The 20,519-nt window shown below is 40.4% G+C and overlaps 1 protein-coding gene across 1 annotated transcript in view; it reads left to right on the top strand.

Annotated features, from left to right (window-relative positions):
* Nucleotides 1-357: 357 nt before the first annotated feature.
* Nucleotides 358-20,519, top strand: part of CDC50A (cell division cycle 50 P4-ATPase accessory subunit A) — a 38,545-nt gene continuing 18,383 nt past the window's right edge. The window contains exon 1 of the mRNA XM_024731876.1: nucleotides 358-744. Coding sequence (XP_024587644.1) covers nucleotides 508-744 — 237 coding nt within the window. The 5' untranslated portion in view covers nucleotides 358-507. The remainder of the gene's footprint in view (nucleotides 745-20,519) is intronic.

The raw sequence follows: 20,519 nt of genomic DNA on the forward strand, positions 1-20,519 counted from the left end.
TCTGACCCGCCACCCGGAACCGCAGTCGCCACGATACCAGAGAAGCCGGCAGGTGCGTGCGAACCGAAGCTTCCGCGAGCGGAGCGAAGACGCGCCTGTGGCGCAATGGCCGAGGCCTCTTCGCCCCACCCAGCCGGGGCCTCGCAGGCGCCAACGCAGCTTCACGCTCTGGGGACAGAGGCCCACACTTTGTCGTCACAGGGCCAATGATCAGGGGTCGTCCGCCTTCTCCCTCCCCCTTCTACCCTCCTCCCTTTTCCCCTCCCCTCGTCCCTCAGGCTTCTCCCTCCTTCCTCTCTCCCTCCCTCTGGCGTGCCCAGCCGAGTCCCGCTTCCGGTCGGCGGCTGTCTGCGGAAGGGTGTCCCGCCTCTTCCGCCTTTACAGTCGAGGTGGCGGCGGCGGCGGCTGCGGTGGCGGCGGCGGCGCCTGCGCGTCTTCTGTCAGGGTCAGCAGGCGGGTCAGCTGGGCGGTCCACCTGCGCGTCGCGGAGCCGCGCCCGGGGGGTCGATGGCGATGAACTATAACGCGAAGGATGAAGTGGATGGTGGGCCCCCGTGTGCTCCCGGGGGCACCGCTAAGAACCGGAGACCGGATAACACGGCCTTCAAACAGCAACGGCTGCCGGCTTGGCAGCCCATTCTTACCGCCGGCACGGTGCTCCCCACCTTCTTCATCATCGGCCTCATCTTCATCCCCATTGGCATCGGCATCTTCGTCACCTCCAACAACATCCGCGAGATCGAGGTGAGCGGACGGGAGGCAGCGGCGGTGGGAGTTGGCAGCGCCGGGGAGCGAGGTCCCCCCGCCGGCCCCACTCCTTCCTCAGGTCTCGGGGCTTGACAGGCGGGCCCCGCCCTCCCGCACCTTCTCTCTTCCTCAGTTTCCACTTTCTCTTCCTACGGGTTTTCTGAATTTGCAGTTTTGCCCGCGCTTCCTCTCGCTGTTTACCGGGTTAGAGAGGGAATGAATATTTAATGCAGAGTGTGGGTCGGGGGAAGAGCGCCCCTTTCCTGGGCGGTGTGTGTGGTTTTAACCTCCAACGGCGGTGGAAAAAAGAAGCAAAGAAAAAGAGAAGTGGAAAGGAGTTATATGGAGATAAAACGCCAGGAGAGTTGACACGGCCAGAGTGTCATTACCTGTGTGGGGATTATCCCGGGACACGGAGATTAACACCTTGGCCATTGTTGGGGAAAAGACCCAGAGTCTTAGAGGCATTGATGATTTTTATGTCAAGAAGGTGTCATGTTACCAGATCACATATTAGGACGTGTGACCGAGGTGTGTACAGTACCTTTTGAGTTAATAGATGCTTTTAGTTATAGGGCATGAGGTAAAAGGTAACCTGAAACTTCAGTTCCGGTTTTGCCTTTAGGCTACATTGATTAATAACCATGCCCTACATTCGCCCTAGTTTTTTTTTTCCCCCAAACTTAAAAAAAAAGAAGAAGAAAAAGAGTCAACGACCGTAACACAGAGAATAATTTGTGAATTGTCTGCTGAACATTTTACTTTTATAAGACGTGTTAGAGAAACTTGGAGAAGCATCTTGACTTTTGTCAGAGAAACAATCAGTATCTTCATCCATCTGCAGTGGTGAACATAGGTTGATACAGGATGTAAATACTTTGTGTAGATGTCCAATATTAAACATCTGCTCATCCACTTTTCTTGAATATCTGAGAAATATTTTTATCTGTTCGAAAGGGGAGGAGCTGGTACAAAGTTCTCTTGATTGCTTCTGTTCTATCAGATTGTGTCATTTTTTCCCCTCTAATTTTATTAAATACTTAAAAATTATGCATACTTTTTAATAGGGCTTTCGAAGCAATTTTATTTCAACTACAGAAATAGGCATACTTTCCAGTTTAATTCACAGTGTTACCTGTAAAAGCAAAATCGTTATATTTTTTAATTGTACAGTGCTCGTTTCTGTGTTAATAATAGTAATAAGAATTGTACAATATCTATAGCCTAGTTTTTAAACCTTTTACTAAAGACTGTTTCAGTTTAATAACTAAAGAAAGTAACACAGTATTTATTTTTCAGCATAAAGTTTTGTTTTATCATTTTTATCTCCTAGTAGTCCTTCAGCTGTAGTACTTCTTGTTCTCCCAACTGTACGAGGACCACACATATCAGGATGTGAGCAAAGTGGTGTAATACAAGGACCATGGGCTCTAGGCAGGAGTCAGGCAGAGCTGGGTTTAAATTCCAGCTCAGCCACTAACTAGCTCAGCTTATTGGAAAACATAATGTCTCTGAGCCTCCGTTTGCTCACCTGTAAAATCGGTAAATAATGCCTATCTTGTGAAATGGGAGAATTAGAAACAATATAGATAATATTCCTGGCACTAAGTTTGTACAATAGTTACTATAATTGTGATGACCCCGAATCAGGAGGTGAGAAATGGAGTCAGAGGGGTTGGTATTTGCTAGTAAGCTAGAAGAGTATTGTAAAATTGAGACAGAAACCAAACCCAGATGTCTTGATTTTCAGTCTTAAGCTTTCATGCTACACTAGGACCCTTACTGCAATGTTAGTGATTAAGTAGAAGAAAATTTAACATTAGAAATTTCATCATCTTATTTAAACTTCTTAGGATTTTTTTTTAAAAAGATTTTCCTAATGTGGACCATTTTTAAAGTCTACATTGAGTTTGTTACTATATTGCTTCTGTTTTCCATTTTGGTTTTTTGGCCACGAGGCATGTGGGATCTTAACTCCCCCACCAGGTATTGAACCTGCACCCCCTGCGTAAGAAGGTAAAGTCTTAACCACTGGACTGCCAGGGAAGTCCTTGAAACTTCTTAGGATATTAAGATGAAAGCAGCAATACTTTGGAATTTTATATGATGAGTATTTACTAAATTATCAGAACTCACCTTCTATAGATATTTACTATACTATGAAGATAAATGTTTACTTTCTTTAACACTTTCGGATTCTGAAATAAAATACAGTTCTTCACACCAAGTAGTTGGTGAAATGGAAATTTCTTTTTAAAAAAACATTTTTTATATTAATTTTTATTGGAGTAGAGTTGCTTTACAGTGTTGTATTAGTTTCTGCTGTACAGCAAAGTGAATCAGCTATACGTATACATATATCCCCTCATTTTTGGATTTCCTTCCCATTTAGGTCACCACAGAGCACTGAGTAGGAAATTTCTTAAATAGTTCTCATGTATATAATTCTGATTTCAAGTTGCCTGAAGAGTCTTCTGCAGCTTGATCTAGTTAGAAGGGCACTAAAGTTAAGGGTCAAGGCATCAGAGTTGAAGTCCCAACTTTTACTCCCTAGTTTGTGATCTTAGGCATATTTTTGAGTCTCGATTTTCATTTTACTTGAAGAGCCAAAAGATTCAGACTAGGTGGTCTCTAAGAGGCTGTTCAACTCTAATATTCTGTGACTTCCAACTTTAATGTGATTTAAAGAAAAATGCTGCATATTCAAATCGTATCACCTTTGGAACCAGAGGAAATGAAAATTAGGAATAATTAGGAATTTTGTACCAATGCTCACATACAGTTATGCAAATAGAATAAATTTTTAAAAATTTGTTGATTATGTGGAGATTTCGTTCAGAGTTGGGTCTGGAGTTATTAGAAAAACCTAGGGAGCTTTCCCAAAACACACATGCGTGTTTCCGACTGCTGTCCACCCTTTGTCAGCCACTAGTTTAGTAATAAAATATGTTGAGGGTTATTAAAAGTAAATGTGTAATGAGAAGTTCTTGGCAACATTCACTTCCATACTATAAGTTGCTCACAGCTCTTTGCCTCATTATTGAAAATTTTAAGAACTTGCATTGTTGTATTATCAATACATCACATTACTAGGCCAAAGGAGACTTGTCCAATCAGAATGCTTTTTTAAAAAAAATTTATTTATTTATTTGTTTTTATTTTTGGCTGTGTTGGGTCTTTGTTCTGTTCGCGGGCTTTCTCTAGTTGCAGCAAGTGGTGCGCGGGCTTCTCATTGTCATGACTTCTCTTGTTGCAGAACACAGGCTGTAGAGCACAGGCTCAGTAGTTGTGGCGAACGGGCTTAGTTGCTCCGCGGCATGTGGGAATCTTCCCGGGCCAGGGATCAAACCCATGTCCCCTGCATTGGCAGGCAGAGTCCCACCCACTGCGCCACCAGGGAGGAAGCCCCCAGAATGCTTTTGTAATATAGCTTGAAGTGCTAAGATCAGAAATCCAGACTTTTTAGGTATAGAAATCAGAGGGTCTTCATCCTTTTCCCAGAAATTTTATACTAAAAAATTACTACTCTTGTAAAGCATGTTGGACTCTCCTAAAAAGGGAGTAAAAAACGTATTTAAAAATTTTAATGCTTATATTTGGAAGGATATCTCCTCCCCCCATTAGGTGTATATATCTTGTTTAGTTGGTTTTTTGAGTTTCCATAATCTAATAAAGTTATTAGAAAACTAAAGTTAATTTTACCATTCATAAGAAAATATTTAATATCTCGTTAAGACTAAGACTTAATATCTTCATTTATTATTAGCAGCAAGGAATGAATATTTTCTGGAATTTGGCAATTGTAGGAGTCAGGCACATCTTTCTACCGTATAGGTAGTGTTTTTCTAGTTGAGGGCCCTTGTTGGTGAGGCAGAGATATTAATTGAATGGGGCTACCTTGAAACAGCTAGGAGATATTCTTAATTTTTGCAATTTCACACATTTATCTGTGTGAAGTTATATAGTTGTAAATTTTTTTTTAAACTAACTTATTTTTGGCTGCATTGGGTCTTCGTTGCTGCGTGCGGGCTCTCTCTAGTTGCAGCTAGCGGGGGCTATTCTGTTGCGGCACGCGGGCTTCTCTTGTTGCAGAGCACGGGCTCTAGGCACGTGGGCTCTGTAGTTGTCGCACGTGGGCTCAGTAGTTGTGGCTCGCTGGCACTAGAGCTCAGGCTCAGTAGTTGTGGCGCACGGGCTTAGTTGCTCTACGGCATGTGGGATCTTCCCGGACCAGGCCTTGAACCTGTGTCCCCTGCATTGCCAGGTGGATTCTTAACCACTGCGCCACCTATATAGGAAGTCCTGTATAGCTGTAGATTAATGGTTAGGATCAGATGAGGACGTTATTCTGAGTGATATTCAGTATAAACTTAAAACTAAATATTTACTTCAAATTAATATTGCCAAAGTGTTCAACATACATTTTCGTCAAATTTTAGTGGATGAGGCACTAAAAATTAGGCAAGTGTAAAGATTTTAATAGTCAAATGAATTGCAGTTGCTTAGAAGTTGACTCTTGGAAATTAAGAGATTTGTGATGTTAGTGTTATCATTTGTTTCTCATGTAACTTTAGTACTTAGGGCAAGGCACGACAAAGTAAGTATGGCTAGCCAGACCATTTTTGTGAAGTCCAGGAACTGAGAATGGTTTTACAGATGAACATTTGCTATTGAGTTTGATGATAGGGAACACTAACTTTGAACTCCAATAATGCAAAATGTTACCCCCCCAAAAGAATTTTATTCTTACTAGTAGACCTGTGTTACCAGAAAATTGTACACAATTGAAATTGAATTTCGTCAATAAAAGTGTGTGCAAATTTGTTTTCTCTCTGTTATATAAGAACCTACAAATATCCTCTTGGTTTGCAAAGCCTAAAATATTTACTTTCTGGCTCCTTACAGAAAAGACATTCCTACCCTTGACTTAGAGTTTTAAAGAGACATACTGGCAAATTTAGCAGTTGTTACAAAAATAGCAGTGTTTAACTTATACATTCTGATCCTCAATAATCTTTTCAAGGTAAGTGTAGAGATTACTGATAATTGCTTGTGTTCTACCTTCTTTGTACAAATAGATGTAGAATACCTTAGCTGAATTTACCATTAACCTTGGCGCAGGTAATATCATTCTTCATTTCTTTGTCACAGTCAGATAAAGTTGAAGGAACTAAAGAAAATTGTTTTTGAAATTTTTAATTACCTCTGTCTTCATTAGAGCCTCTAGAAAGGACAAATAATTCTTTTTTATTTTTATCTTTTAAAGATAAATTCTTTAGTGTGGAATCAGTTCAAAGGGGTACTTAAAAATGCCGTTTTAAATGTAATCTAATTAATACTTAAAATGATTTACCTTATTACTCAGCATTTTGTTGAATGACTTGTTTAGATATTATTATTGATTTCCTTTAAGACAGATTTACATTCAAAAATGGAAGTTCTCCAGTTCTTATGCAGGGTAAAAATGGCATGTCCTTCAGATTCCTCCTTTCCCACTGCATTAAATTCAGTCAGTTTCTTAAGAATGGGATGTATTTTTAGAATTACTAAGAAGAATTGCCGGTTCCATTTAGGAGAGCAGTTACAATGGTAGCAGAACAAAGTTGCGAAATATGATAACTCTTAAACTAATCCAGTCATCTCCATCTGTTGTTCTGTTTTGCCTCTGGCTCTTTGTGTTTTGAATTTAAGCTATTGGCAGGTCTCCAGTTTATCATTGTATTCTGCACTGTGCCTTGTATGCTTTTGACATTTAACAGGCATTAATTTTTAAAAAGAAGGGAACTGTAGTTCCTCTCCCACCTGGTAGCCTCTTTCTTTCTAGGATAAGTTATGAACTATTATCTTTAGTATAAGCTTTTTTCCCCTACCTTTATTAAGGTTACAATTGACAAAAATTGTATTTATTTACAGTGTTCATTGTGATGGCTTGATACATGTGTATACTGTGAAATAATCACCATAATAAAGCTGATTAACATGTCCATCACTTCCCATAGTTACTCTCTTATTAAAAAGACAGGAGATAACAAGTGTTGGTGAGGGTGTAGAGAACAGGGAACTCTTGTACAATGTAAATTCGTACAGCCATTATGGACCAGAGTATGGAGGTTGCTCAAAAAATTCAAATACAGAACTGTCATAAGATCTAGCACTTCCACTAGGTATATATTTAAAGTAAATCAAATCAGTATCTCGAAGAGATATCTGCACTCCCACATTCACAAACTTTGTTTTTATACCCAAATGGATTTTATGACATTAGGCCAGGCTGCCCTTGAATTTTAGCTCATGGAGGATATAGTGGTCTTTTGATGGTAAAAACTCACAGACTGAGTTAAACTTAAGAAGAGTTTTAATCAACATTGAGCATTTTCTGTATGTAAAGTGCTGCTCTGGGCATAGTGGGCGACAGAAAAAAGTTTGTGGACAGGGCCTCTTCTTTTTTTCCTTCCCACTCAAACAGAGAACCCTTCTTAAGGTACCTGAACCTGGAATCTTTTGGGGGGAGATGAAACATACATATTAAAGGAAAACCAAGCATTGCTAGATGAGTGGCACAGACAGAAGGAATATGCCTTAGTGGTCCAAAAGAAGACAATATTACATCTGTCTCTAGTAACCATGGAAAACTTTGTGGTGGAAGTGGGCTTTGAGCTGGAACTTGAAGGATAAATAGCACTTCTAAAGAGGAGGTTGGATGCATTCCAAGAAAGGAGATTTATATGAACAAGATTGTAGTGGCAGGAAATCAAAAGGTGTCTAGAGAAAGTAGGAGTAAGGGTAAATAAGCTGGTGCTGTGTTGTGGATAGACTGGGTATTTGATGATGATGAAACCACCTAACTTAGACTGGGAATTGAACCCACGCGCTGGAACTCGAGCCCAGCCAGGACCCAGACTGAGACTTGAACCCATGGTCTTTTAACTGAGATCACACACCCGGTCTCAGGACTTGGGAGCGGGCTTGGGAGAAGCACACTCCACAGACAGAGTGTGGGCCATTTCAGAAGGTGAGAGCGGCACCAGCGTATGCGGTTGTCAGTTTTTATAGGGGTGGGTAATTTATTTCATAGGCTAATGAGTCGGAGGAATATTCCAGCTATTTTGGGGAGGGAGTGGGAATTTCTAGGAATTGGGCCACTGCCCACTTTTTGACCTTTATGGTCGGCCTTGGAACTGTCCTGGCGCCTGTGAGGGTGTCATTTAGCTTGCTGATATGTAACAGTGAGTGTATACTGAGGCTCAAGGTCTAGTGGAAGTCGACTTGTCCGCCATCTTGGATCTGTTTGGTTCTAAATAAGTTTATGTTGTGTCCTTGGGCTATGTCATTCTTTTAAAGGTTGTGCCCTACCCCCTTCCCTCCTGTTTCAATGAGCTGATGGTGTCCACTGTAGAATGGTTGCAGTGAAGAGCAGTTAGATTTAGGATGTATTATGAAAGTAGAGCTAATAGAATTTTCTCATGTAGTGGATATGTCGGGTGTGAGAGAAATTGTAGAATCAAAGATAACTCTAAGATGTTTTGGCCTGCATTGGAAGGATGGAATTGTAATTTTGTAACCAAGCAAGGGCTTGTGTGCCTGGATGCAGAAAGACAAACTCTGACAGCAGGCATTTGCAGCAAAGTGTAGGGGTTTATTTGCAGGGTGCCATGCAAGGGCATGGGAGACAAGCCTCAGATCCACTCCAGCTCCGTCTTTGAGTTAGGGATGTTTTAAAGGGGCAGAATGGTTTTGGGAATCAGGATATCTTTGGTCCACAGTTCTCTGGCTAGGTGATCCATGGCTCGGGGGTCTGTAGGCTCTCCTTGCCCTGGAGAAACAGCCTGAGTTTGTGTGTTAATGATGGTATCTACAACAAAAATTTTAGTACATTAAGGATGGTGTCGACAACAGCAATCTTGGTCATCTGACTCTGGATGATTAGTGTTCAGTTAGCGCAGAATTGATGTCAGAGGGGACAAAAAAGGGAACAAAGCTTTGGAGAGAGAGATTAATCATAAACTCAGTAAGGGAACACGGTTTTAGGGAAACTTGGCTTCAATTTATCAAGATGGGGAAGACTGTAGAAAAAGTTTTAGTGTGATAGTAGGGGGTTAGGGTGTGAGAAGCTGAGTAAAGAGTTCTGTTTTTAACTTGTTACGATGAGATGCCTTTTAAACATCCAAGTCGGAAATAATGAGTAGACAATTGAATATATGAGGCTAGAGTTTAGGGGGAAGGTTGAGACTGGGTTTAAGCATTGAGGATTCATCAGTGTAGATGATAATACAAAGACATAAGATGGAATGAAGTCAAAAGAGTGATTATAGGTCAAAAAAAGTGAGAACATCCAAAGAAAGCCCTGAGTCACTCCAGTGCTTATAGAAGTTGAGGAGATGAGGAGGAACTAGCACGGAGACTGGAAAGGAGCAGCCAGTGAGGACTGAGGGCTGGCCTTTGGGTTTACAACATGAAAGGAGCAGTCTTGCAGTGAATGGTGTCACTGTCCATGAGGGTTTTCAAGCCAGAAACTCTGCAAGTCTACCTAAGCTTATCATCCTGTCTCTAGGCGTTAAGTTCTATAGGTTTTACTTTCTCTATATTTTTAAAATCTTTTTTCCCATTACCACTGCCTTTTTCTTAGTTTATATTCTTAACATTTCTCATCTGGATTATTGCAGTAGCATTCTTTTTTTTCTTTTTTCGTTCTAGTCTGGCATTTTCTTTAGTCTTTCTGCATGTCACTGCCAGAGTGATCTTTTAAACAGCCTAATCTGAATATTTCATTCTCTTGCTTAAAATTCCTTGTATGTCTCCCTGTAGCATTCAGGATAATGTTCAAAACCCTTAATGCGAAATGTAACTTTCTTCATGACAGGCTACTTTCTGTTCCTCTGGCCTCGTCTCCTACCACTTCCCTGCCCTTTGCTCTAACCATAGCAAACTGCTGTAGTTTATGGGATGTGGCATGCTGCTAGATCCACCTGAAATGTCCTTCCTTTTCTTGTTCTACCATGGTTTTCAAATTACGTTCCTGTCAACACTATGGAAAGTCTTCCCTGATTTCTCCCCTTTCCATTTTCAAGGAAAATGATATATATAATACTGCAAGATCAAACATGTATAACTATGATATCCATCCATATCTGAAGGCAAACAAATTTGCTTATTGAACAGTAATTCAGAACAGTAAAAATTTAGCAAACAAGGGTTTTGGCAAATTCTGCAGGCAGAAGAGGGATGATGATGATTTTAAAACTGGCAGATTTTTTTGATGCTTATTTTAGAAGGAGGTACTGTTGTATACTTATTAATTCTGAAAAGCTGGAAACCATAGGCCAACCTCCAATTACATGGATTTCTCGTTTAATTTCTAAATTAATTAAAATGTAAGAATGATTATGTGACATTTAATAACATTGTACATCACCATGCTGAGTAAGTTGGCTATTGTTCTAAGCTCTCAGGTCTCACATTATATACAATTATATTTAACTTTGAGAAAGTTTTTAGAAATTATTTGTTTTTCCTTGATTTTTAAAACGTTAGAATGTACTTTTTCTTCTCCCTTTTAAAAAACTGGCATGAAATCTCAAAGCTTGATTTGTACTGGAAGAAGTGAGAGTCAAATTCAAGGATACTAAGCATATTGCTAAGGAAGAATTGACAGAACTTGGGTGCTAATTCCCAGGAGGATGCCAAGATTTTGAGCTTGGATGCTTGGGACAATGGTGGTACCATTTATAGGCATCAAAAGACCACAGTTGGGTGTGAGATTATGGGGTTCAGTGAATCATCACTGTTGATTTTTTTTTTTAAGTAAAGTTTTTAGTGAAGCGTAATGCCCCCCCCCTCGCCCCCTGCCCCAAATTAACAAGTCACACATGTCTGACTTAGTTTTGGAAAGATCACTGTGGATTTGAAATAGAGAGAGATGGTAAGAGTTTCAAGTGGGAGGGAAGAAATTCAACCAAACGAATACATCTAGGGATATAAAAATGGGACTGGGGGGTGAAAATAAGACCAGTGGTGATTTAGAGAGGAGAGTATAATGTATGAAATATGATATGAGGTAGCATGAGGTTATCGTCACAAAGTAGCACTGGAGACAAAGATAAAAGCCAGTTGATGTTTGAACATCAGTTACATGACTATACAAAAACAATGTTTTATATAGAAAAGACCATGTATTTCCTTAAAATAAAAGCCCTGCTTTACTCATATTAACTGCTTATCTGTTCCTTTGATCTACCCTGTTACATAGATTGGAGCATAATTAGCAAAGCCCTTTTCATCAGTTCTGTCCTAGGCAGTTTTTATAACTTGATACTTTTGTAAGAGTTTTAAGGGGTAAACCAAAACTTCAGGTTGGAATTTACTTTTTCGTTTGTAGAAATGCATTAAATGCCAGATATAAAAACTTTGTGTATGAAACTTTATATTATAAAATTCTATTTCAGATTCTAAAAGTTAAGATGGTGCTAGAATGACATCTATCTATCATAACAAAGTTGTTGTTTTTGATCTGTATTTTAGGTGAAAACTCTGAAGATTTGGTAGTACTGTTTAAAACGTCAGCATATTCATGAACGGTGCCAATTTTATTTTTAAAATATAATGTCTTTTAAATTGACTTCCATATTTCTAAATTATTGTATGGTGCATGTTATTCAGGATTAATGGGAGGCAGAAGTGCAGTCTAATGGAAAGAACAGCAACTTTGGCGCTAGCCAGATATGATTATATCACTGTCATGGATTGAATTGTGTCCCAGTGAAAGGTGTGCTGAAATCTTAACTCCTAGTACCTGTGAATGTGACTTTATTTGGAAATAGAGTCATTGCAAATGTAATCAAGATGAGGTTATTCGGGTGGGCTCCTATCCAGTATGACTGGTGTCCCTATAAGAAGAGACAGGCACAGAGGGAAGAAGATGTGAAGACAGGGATATAGGGAGAACTGAGTAACAGCAGAGACAGGGGTGGTGTGATGCAGCTGCAAACCAAGGAATGCCGGCCGCTGCCAGAAGCTAGCAGGAGGCAAGGATGGTTTCTCCCCAGAGTCTCAGAGGGAGAATAGCCCTGCTGACACCTTGAATTCAGACTTCTAGCCTCCAGAACTGTGAGAGAAGAAATTTCTCTTGTTCTAAGACACCCAGTTTGTGGTATTTTGTTTCGCCAGCCCTAGGAAACTAATAATAGTCACATTACTAGCTGATTGGCTTTGGGCAGTCATTAAACCCCTGAATCTCAATCTCTCTGTAAAAGATTAAAATAGTTCTGGTATGGAATAGACATCTGGGAAATAATAGCTAGTTTTTCTATTGCTATTCCTTCTTCAAAGATAGTTTACATTTGTATATCACCTAATTCATTCATTTATCATTTCCACCTGTGAGCATGAGACTTACTGATTGAATTAGAAGTAAACATCTTTTCTGTGGCTCCCACTCAGATTCTTTAACCTACAGAAACATGCAGCAGATTTCATGTGACCCATAGAATTTTATTAGGATATAAAGGATTGAGCATGTTCTATAGCTATCAGTTTAGAACTAAGCCTTTGAGTTTTTAAAAGCTAATCTTCAAAAATAAAAGTGACTGAATTAAAAAAAAATTGAACTCTTAACTTTTAACAGACTCTATTAAATTTAAGTATGTGTCAACTGAAGGAAAACCCATAACCTAAAAGCTGGGAGTTAAGTTTTGTTTGGGGATCTTACTGAGGACTACAGTCCAGGACACAGCCTCTCAGCTCTGAGAAGCTGCTCCGAAGAGGTAAGGGAAGAGTCGGGATGTGCAGGAGTCTTTGCTGGACTAATCACAAAGAACAGGCATCCAAAGTTCATGATTTTGGTGCTTTTCTGTGTATGGGAAGATGCAAGAGTCTGGGCTCACTGAAATTATACCTTACATGTGCATCTTAACTATCTCGGGCCAGTATCTAAAACACAGAATGCTTCCTGTTTTTTCTCCATCCTGAATATTCCCTCAGGGTGCACCGTTGGTGGGCAGCTGCGATGTCTAATGGCTTGACCCTTGTAGAGCTAGGACGGGGGCCACATTCCCTGTCCACATATGTATGTTTATTTCTTTCCTCCACCCCCTTTATCTGATGAGCTTTTTTTTTTTTTTTTAATTAATTAATTAATTAATTTTTTTTTGGTTGTGTTGGGTCTTCGTTTCCGCGTGAGGGCTTTCTCCAGTTGCGGCAAGCGGGGGCCACTCTTCATCGCGGTGCGCGGGCCTCTCACTATCGCGGCCTCTCTTGTTGCGGAGAACGGGCTCCAGACACGCAGGCTCTGTAGCTGTGGCTCACGGGCCCAGTTGCTCCGTGGCATGCGGGACTTTCCCAGACCAGGGCTCGAACCCATGTCCCCTGCATCGGCAGGCGGACTCTCAACCACTGCGCCACCAGGGAAGCCCTGATGAGCATTTCTGAAGGGAATTTTTCTTATTGATGTATTACCAATTTAATAAAAAAGAAGCATTTTAAATACTTTTTTAAATGTTCGGTACTCCACAACATCCCGCTGTCTTTTTGTGCCTCTTTTCCTGTTCCTCTCACTCTCTCAGTCAATCAATGCCCACCTTCTTTCCTACTCAGGCCTGGGTTATACAAATTACCTTGTCTACAGTCATAGTAATCTCTGTGGAAAATTCAGTGCTGTCCCTCATGTTTGAGCTTTGAGTAGGAAGCAGTGTAACTTGCATTACTTCCTCTGAGGCAAGAACGTGGACCATGGCTCAGCCTTTACAGCCTTTTCTTTTTGCCGAAGATCTCTGAGTAGCAAAGCGGGGAAGTTGGCTGCTGTTGTGTCACACCAGTGGCATCAGCGTTTCTTATAAAACTAAAGAGTCTGCTCTAGGCCCCTCGGGCAAGGTTACCGTCTTGACCTTCCTATCCCCTCGCTCCTCTGCCTTGCCTGATGGTAACTGAACGAGCTTCCTGGTGGCTGCTGAGGTTACTGCACCTGGTGTGTGCAGCAGTGTTGGTGGAGGGTGCTATCTCCCGAAGCTTCTGATACCATTGTTTCTAAGAATTCTACAACAGTACCGGGATGGCCTTTTCCACAGCTCTATCCCCATTTTGTCACCTGGACTGCAAAGCCACACTGCTCTAGCTTATAGTGGCTTGTCACAAAAGCTACCCCTTTAGCTTCGACTCTGCAATCCAATTCCACTTTCCCGGTTTCTGAGACCTAGATTTTCCTCATTACTGGTGGCCAACTGTTTTATAAATGGACACTGTAGAAAAATTAGATACCTTAACTGGAGAACCCCTGATTGATTATCAGATCTTTAACTCAGAACTTTGTCCTAAATTCTTGTATCTTGGGTTTGTTCCTGTGCTAAGCTCTCAGTTAGAGATTGTCCCTCTTGCTACTGTCTCCCTGTAGATAACATCCACTTGTCAGCCCTCGTGGAGAAATTTGCTAGATACTGGATTAGGTATGTGTTTCCATAGTACCTGTACTTCTTTTACCAAAACACCCATTCCATCGTAGTGACCGTGTTCTGTATTAGACAGTGAGCTCCATGTGATTAGGTATTGGGATGAGTCCCTCTTGCCTGGAACACACAGACATTCAAGTAAATATTAAGTTAATAAGTGATTCTTTCCTGACAGGGTGTTCAGGAAGAAATCAAGGTCTCGTTATCTTAGACTTTTTAAAAAATCTGTTGTTATATCCATACAAGTGTTTGATTATGTTAGCCTCCTCTGTCTCCATTTCCTTTTTTTAATTTTAATTTTTTTGGCTGCGTTGGGTCTTCGTTGCTGCACGCGAGCTTTCTCTAGCTGCAGCGTGCAGCAGCTGCTTGCTCTCCATTGCGGTGCGCGGGCTTCTCATTGCGGTGGCTTCTCTTGTTGCGGAGCACGGGCTCTAGGCGCATGGGCTTCAGTAGTTGTGGCTCGTGGGTTCAGTTGCTCCACAGCATGTGGAATCTTCCCAGATCAGGGATCGAACCCGTGTCCCCTGTATTGGCAGGCGGATTTTAACCACCACGCCACCAGGGTAGTCCCATTTCCTTATTTCCTGAAGGACATTTAACACTCGGGATTATTTAACTTTCAGAGGCTTTGTTGTCAGCAATATTAACCAACTCTGGGTAGCTTACAGGGGAAAGGGATTTATTGGAGGAGATTGGGTAGCTCTCACACAAAATAGATAGGAGGTCTAGAGGATCGGGTTTGGAGACAGGAGGGAAGGAAGGGAAGTTTGGAAGCAGAAACAGTGGCTCAGATGCCACAGCTGCTGCTGAGTTCCCTGTTCGACTTCTGCTGCCGCTGCTGAGCTCATCACACTCACTCCTCTCCGATTTATATGGAGATTCAGTTCTCTAGTCTCAATGTATGCTTTTGTCCTGGCTCCTGGGGTTAGGGAGAGGAAGGACTCGTTTATTCCCTTGGCTTCTGAAGTGGAAGTTGGAGCCCGGCCTGCCTCCAAAACTCTCCACCAGGAGAATTCCCCAGGGCTGGAAGTGTGTTTGGGTGCTGGGCACCCAAATTAACAACAACAATAAGGCACAGTTATCCCCCAGATTTATCTTCATTCTTATAATCTGCAGGCTCTGAGTTTGTATATCAGAAAGGATGGTATGTTCATTGTGCAAGAGGACATAGAATGGTGGAGAGAACAGAGATTTTGGAGAAAGGCAGAGCTGGGTTCAAATTCTTGATGGGTGATCTTGGGAAAATTACTAAACCTCCCTAAATGTCAGTTTCCTAGGTTAAAATGAGGAAAATAAAAATTAACTTTTCAGGACTATGTTTTAATGAGATGGTGTGTGTTAAGTGCTTATAATGTCTGACACTTAGTATATCCATTCAATAAACAGTGGCCAGTAAAACAAAGCATGTAGTTACGGATCCAGTTTACCTTTTAGCGTTGTCTCGTTTCCTTCCAACATGAAAACTCTCTCCACAAATCCAAAGTGTCATCCTGAAATGTACCTGTGCTCTCTACCTTCGTGCTTCTCCATATGTCGCCTTTTTCCATCCTCTTTTTCCTTTTGATGGCTCAGTTCAAATCCTCTTTTCTTCTCAGTGAGAAAGTGCTAGTCGATCTAGTACTTACTGCCCTCTTTGCCGTTCAGTTTAGCACTTAACGTTTATAGTCATTTCCTTGGTGTTTATGCACCATCTTTGATAGTCTTCTGGAGGGCCAAGGGGACTGACTGTGGTGGTGAGGAAGCAGTTTAGTAGAAGGAACATCGGACTTGGAGAAAAAAATCCTTGCTTCTAGCGTAGCGCCAGCTACTGCTGTTCGTGTATCCTTGGGCAAGTTTCTGAATGTTATCTTTATGTAAAATGAGGATAATACTATAGAATTTTGGTGAGGATCAGATGAAATATGTGTGGAATAGAAAGGACTGTGTAAACTGTATCGACTAAGTATAAGATAAGATGACTTTTGTATCTTCATGTCATGCCTTGCACATAGTAAGGCTTAAAATGTTAATGACAGTTTTTTTACTTTCAGAATTTCCTGGAATCAAAAGCCATGCAATTTTTTGTACATTTAAAAAAGTATAATTAAAAGATTGTGATGAAAATGTTATAGCTATTCTTTGAAGTATAATTTAACATTCAGCAATAATTCTTGGTTTCAAAAAATGTTCAGGTTTAATATACTGTAGTATAATTTATTAGAATTCACATTCCATCATATTATTTTTGTTCAGTTAAATAAAGAATATATATCTTTGCTTAATCACAGCTGATGATCTGTCTTTCCTCCTTTGCCCTAGAAAATAATTTGAAAGAGAGTGGTTTAAGAGGTTTCTGTTCAAAGGCAAACAATATGCTAATAGGCCCAGCTGACAACTTTTTTTTTTAATCCTTAAATTTGACTTAGAAGAGAGAGAAGATGTGCAGAGATTATTAAATTAAAAAAATCGAAAAAAATTAATATATTTTAACATAGATTTTTAAATATAGTTGATTTTTCTAAATGTTCTCATGTTTTCTTTCATCTTGTCAAAATCATAAAAGTTGGCTTTTAAGTGCGATATTGTGCATGAATAAGCCCTGGGTGGAAAGCTGTGGCCCCGCAGGGTTAGTGAAAAATTATATATGTTTTATCTCTCTTCATTTAGGAGACCTGTTTTTTTAGCTTGTTTTAATTACATGCCTAGCTTCTCTTAGATATTTGCAGTGAATGAAAATTTTCTCTAAACAAAGTTTCATTAGTAAGTAAGCTTTGATGCAGGACATTTCAATAGGTTATATCGGAATTTGACAAAACCAAGTTTTGTTAAGCAGTTTTGTGGTTTTTGAAAAGCAATTAGATGTAATTTTTAAAATTATTAAAAAAAATTTTATTGGAGTATGGTTGATTAACAATGTTTTGTTAGTTTCAGGTGTACAGCAAAGTGATTCAGTTATGCATATACATATATTCATTCTTTTTCAGATTCTTTACCCATATAGGTTATTACAGAATATTGAGTAGAGTTCCCTGTGCTACCCAGTAGCTCCTTGTTGGTTATCTATTTTATATATGGTAGTATGTGTATGTTAATCCCAAGCTCCTAATTTATACCCCCTGCCCCATTTCCCCTTTGGTAACCATAAGTTTGTTTTTGAAATCTGTGAGTCTGTTTTGTAAATAAGTTCATTTTTTAAATTAGATTCCACATATGAGTGATATCATATGATATTTGTCTTTCTCTGTCTGACTTAGTTTGATAATCTCTAGTTCCATCCATGTTGCTGCAAATGGCATTCTTTTGTTCTTTTTTTATAGCTGAGTAATGCTCCATTGTATATATGTACCACATCTTTTTTTTTTTAAGATTTATTTATTATTTATTTATTTTTGGCTGTGTTGGGTCTTAGTTGTGGCACATGGGATCTGCACTGAGGCATGCAGGATCTTTTGTTGAGGTGTGTGGCCTTCTCTCCAGTTGTGGCGTGCAGTCTCCAGGGTGTGTGGGCTCTGTAGTGGTGCGTGGGTTCCAGAGCGCTTGGGCTCTGTAGTTTTGTGGCACGTGGGCTGTAGTTGAGGCACGTGAGCTCAGTAGTTGTGGCACCCAGGCTTAGTTGCCCCACTGCGTGTGGGATCTTAGTTCCCTGACCAGGGATCAAACCCGCGTCCCCTGCATCTTAAGGTGGATTCTTTACCACTGGACCACCAGGGAAGTCCCTGTGTACCACATCTTCTTTATCCATTCCTCTGTCGATAGCCATTTAGGTTGCTTCCATGTCTTGGCTGTTGTAAATAGTGCTGCAGCGAACATTGGGGTGCATGTATTTTTTCGAATTGTGGTTTTCTCTGGATATATGCCCAGGAGTGGGATGGCTGGATAATGTGGTAGTTCTGTTTTTAGTTTTTTAAGGAACCTCCATACTGTTCTCCATAGCAAGAATAGGTACAATTGTAAATTGTACCAATTTACATTGCCACCAACAATATAGGAGGGTGCTGTAGATGTTGTAATTTGATGCTCTATTTTCTATATATATATTTTAACCTTCTTTTAATTATGAAAAGAAATTGAATATCCATATATAAAGTTTAAATGTTCAGCTTCAGAAATAAAGATTAGTTGGCTTTTTTTTTTTTTTACTTTATTAAAGACAATTAATTAGGGTTGCTAATGATAAAATTCTTATTTATCAAGAGAGTGATAGGTCATAGTCTGGGAGAAAAAATTGTTAAAAGGCATATCTGATAAAGGACTGTTACCAAAATGTACAAAGAACTCTTAATAGTCAATAAAAGAAAATGGAAAACCCTATTAAAAATGGGCAAAAGACCTGAACAGATACCTCACCTGACAATATCTTAGTCAGCTTAGGTTGCTATAACAAAATGTAGACTAGGTGGCTTAAACAACGGGTACTCATTTCTCACAGTCCTTGAGGCAGGGATGTCCAAGATCATGGTGCTGATAGGTTCAGTTCTTGGTGAGGACCCTCTTTCTGGCTTGCAGATGGCCACCTTCTTGCTGTGTCCTTACCACGGCATAGAGAGAAGGAGCTCTGATTTCTTTTCCTCTTCTTATTAAGGATACTAATCCCGTCATGGGGGCTCCACCGTCCTGACCTCATCTAAACCTAATTACTTTCCAAAGGCCTACTACCAAATGCTACCATACTGGGGATTAGGGCTTCAGCATAGAATTTGGAGGGAGAGGAGACACAAACATTTAGTTCATGCATTCTGCCCCCGTGCTCCTCAAATTCACGTCCTCACATGCAAAATACTTTCATTCCGTCATCAGCCCCAAAAGTCTCAGCTGGTTCCAGTATCGACTCTAAAGTCTAAACTGTCTTCTCAATATCATTTTAATCAGATATGGGTGAGACTCAAGGTATGATTCATCCTGAGGCAAAATTTCTCTCCAGCTGTGAACCTGTGGAACCAGATGTGCTTCCAAAATTCCATGGAGGGACAGGCATAGTATAGACGCTCAAATTTGAAAGGGGAAGAAATGAAAAGAAAGGGGTGATGAGTTCCAAGCAAGTCTCCAAAACCTAGCAAGACAAATGTCATCAGATCTTAAGGCTGGAGAGTAATACTCTCTGGTCTGACACTCTGCCTTCAGGACCCGCTGGGGTAGAAGTCCTGCCCCGAGGCTCCGGATTGCTGCCCTCTGGTCTGTTGAGCTCCTCCCCCAGTATGAACCGAGGATGTAGCCATGATGGTCTCGAAATCATCTTTGGGATCATTCTTCTCATCTTGGAGAATCTATAGCACATTCTGTAGCCGAATGGCTGTATGGGCCAGTCCTGTAGGATCGAAGCGAGTCCCTCAGCTTTCCTTCATTTTGTCCCTTCTCTTTCCCCTTCCGTTCACACTGGCAGTGTTTCTGCTGGAATGGCTGATTAGGTCCATGGCTCAGACCCACACTAATCTCTTTATCGAATGATTGTTCAGCCACACCGTAGTATTCTCTTCAGAACAAGCTTTCTCATTTTTTGTAGTATGGATAGGTTTGAGAATTTTCCAAATCATAAGTTTTGGTCCCTTTTTGCTTAACATTATTCCTTAGTCCACTTGTTTCTCTCTTCTTACATTTTACTATAAGCAGTCAGGTGGAACCAAGACACTCTTTGAACACTGTGCTTGGAAATCTACCTAAATAGCCAGTTTCATCCCTCACAAGTTCTACATTCCACAAAACACTAGAGCACACTTTAGCCAAATTCTCTGCCACTTTATGACAAGGATCACCTTTTTTCCCATTGTCCAATAATGTTCCTCATTTCTGAGTAAGTCCTCACCAGGATGGCCTTTTACCATCTATGTTTCTACCAATATTCTAATCACATTTATTTATTAATTCTCTAAGGAGATGGAAGCTTTCTTTCTAACTCTCCTCATTTCTCTCTGAGATGTCACCAGAATCACCTTTAATGTTTATATTTCTAGCATGCATCTCAAATCTCCAGCCTCTAACCGTTTCCCAGTTCCAAAGCCACTTCTTTTTGAGTATTTGTTAAAACAGCACCCCACTTTTCAGTACCGAAATCTGTCAATTTGGGCTGCTATAAAAATATATATATATAACTGATTCATTTTGTTGTAAAGCAGAAATTAACACACCATTGTAAAGCAATTATGCTCCAATAAAGATGTTAAAAAACAAAAAAAATAATATAGACTAGATGGCTTAAAAAACAGACATTTATTTCTCACAGTCTTAGAGGCTGGGAAGTCTAGATCAGGGTGCTGGCCGATTCAGTTCCTTCAGATTCTTCACCCTGAAAAGGGTGGAGACCGTTTTCCTGACTTGTATTGATAGATGGCTGCCTTCTCACTTTGTCCTCACGTAGCTGAG

This window comes from Neophocaena asiaeorientalis, unplaced genomic scaffold, assembly GCF_003031525.2.
Source record: "Neophocaena asiaeorientalis asiaeorientalis breed wild unplaced genomic scaffold, Neophocaena_asiaeorientalis_V1.1 scaffold450, whole genome shotgun sequence".
In the NCBI taxonomy this organism is placed as follows: domain Eukaryota; kingdom Metazoa; phylum Chordata; class Mammalia; order Artiodactyla; family Phocoenidae; genus Neophocaena; species Neophocaena asiaeorientalis.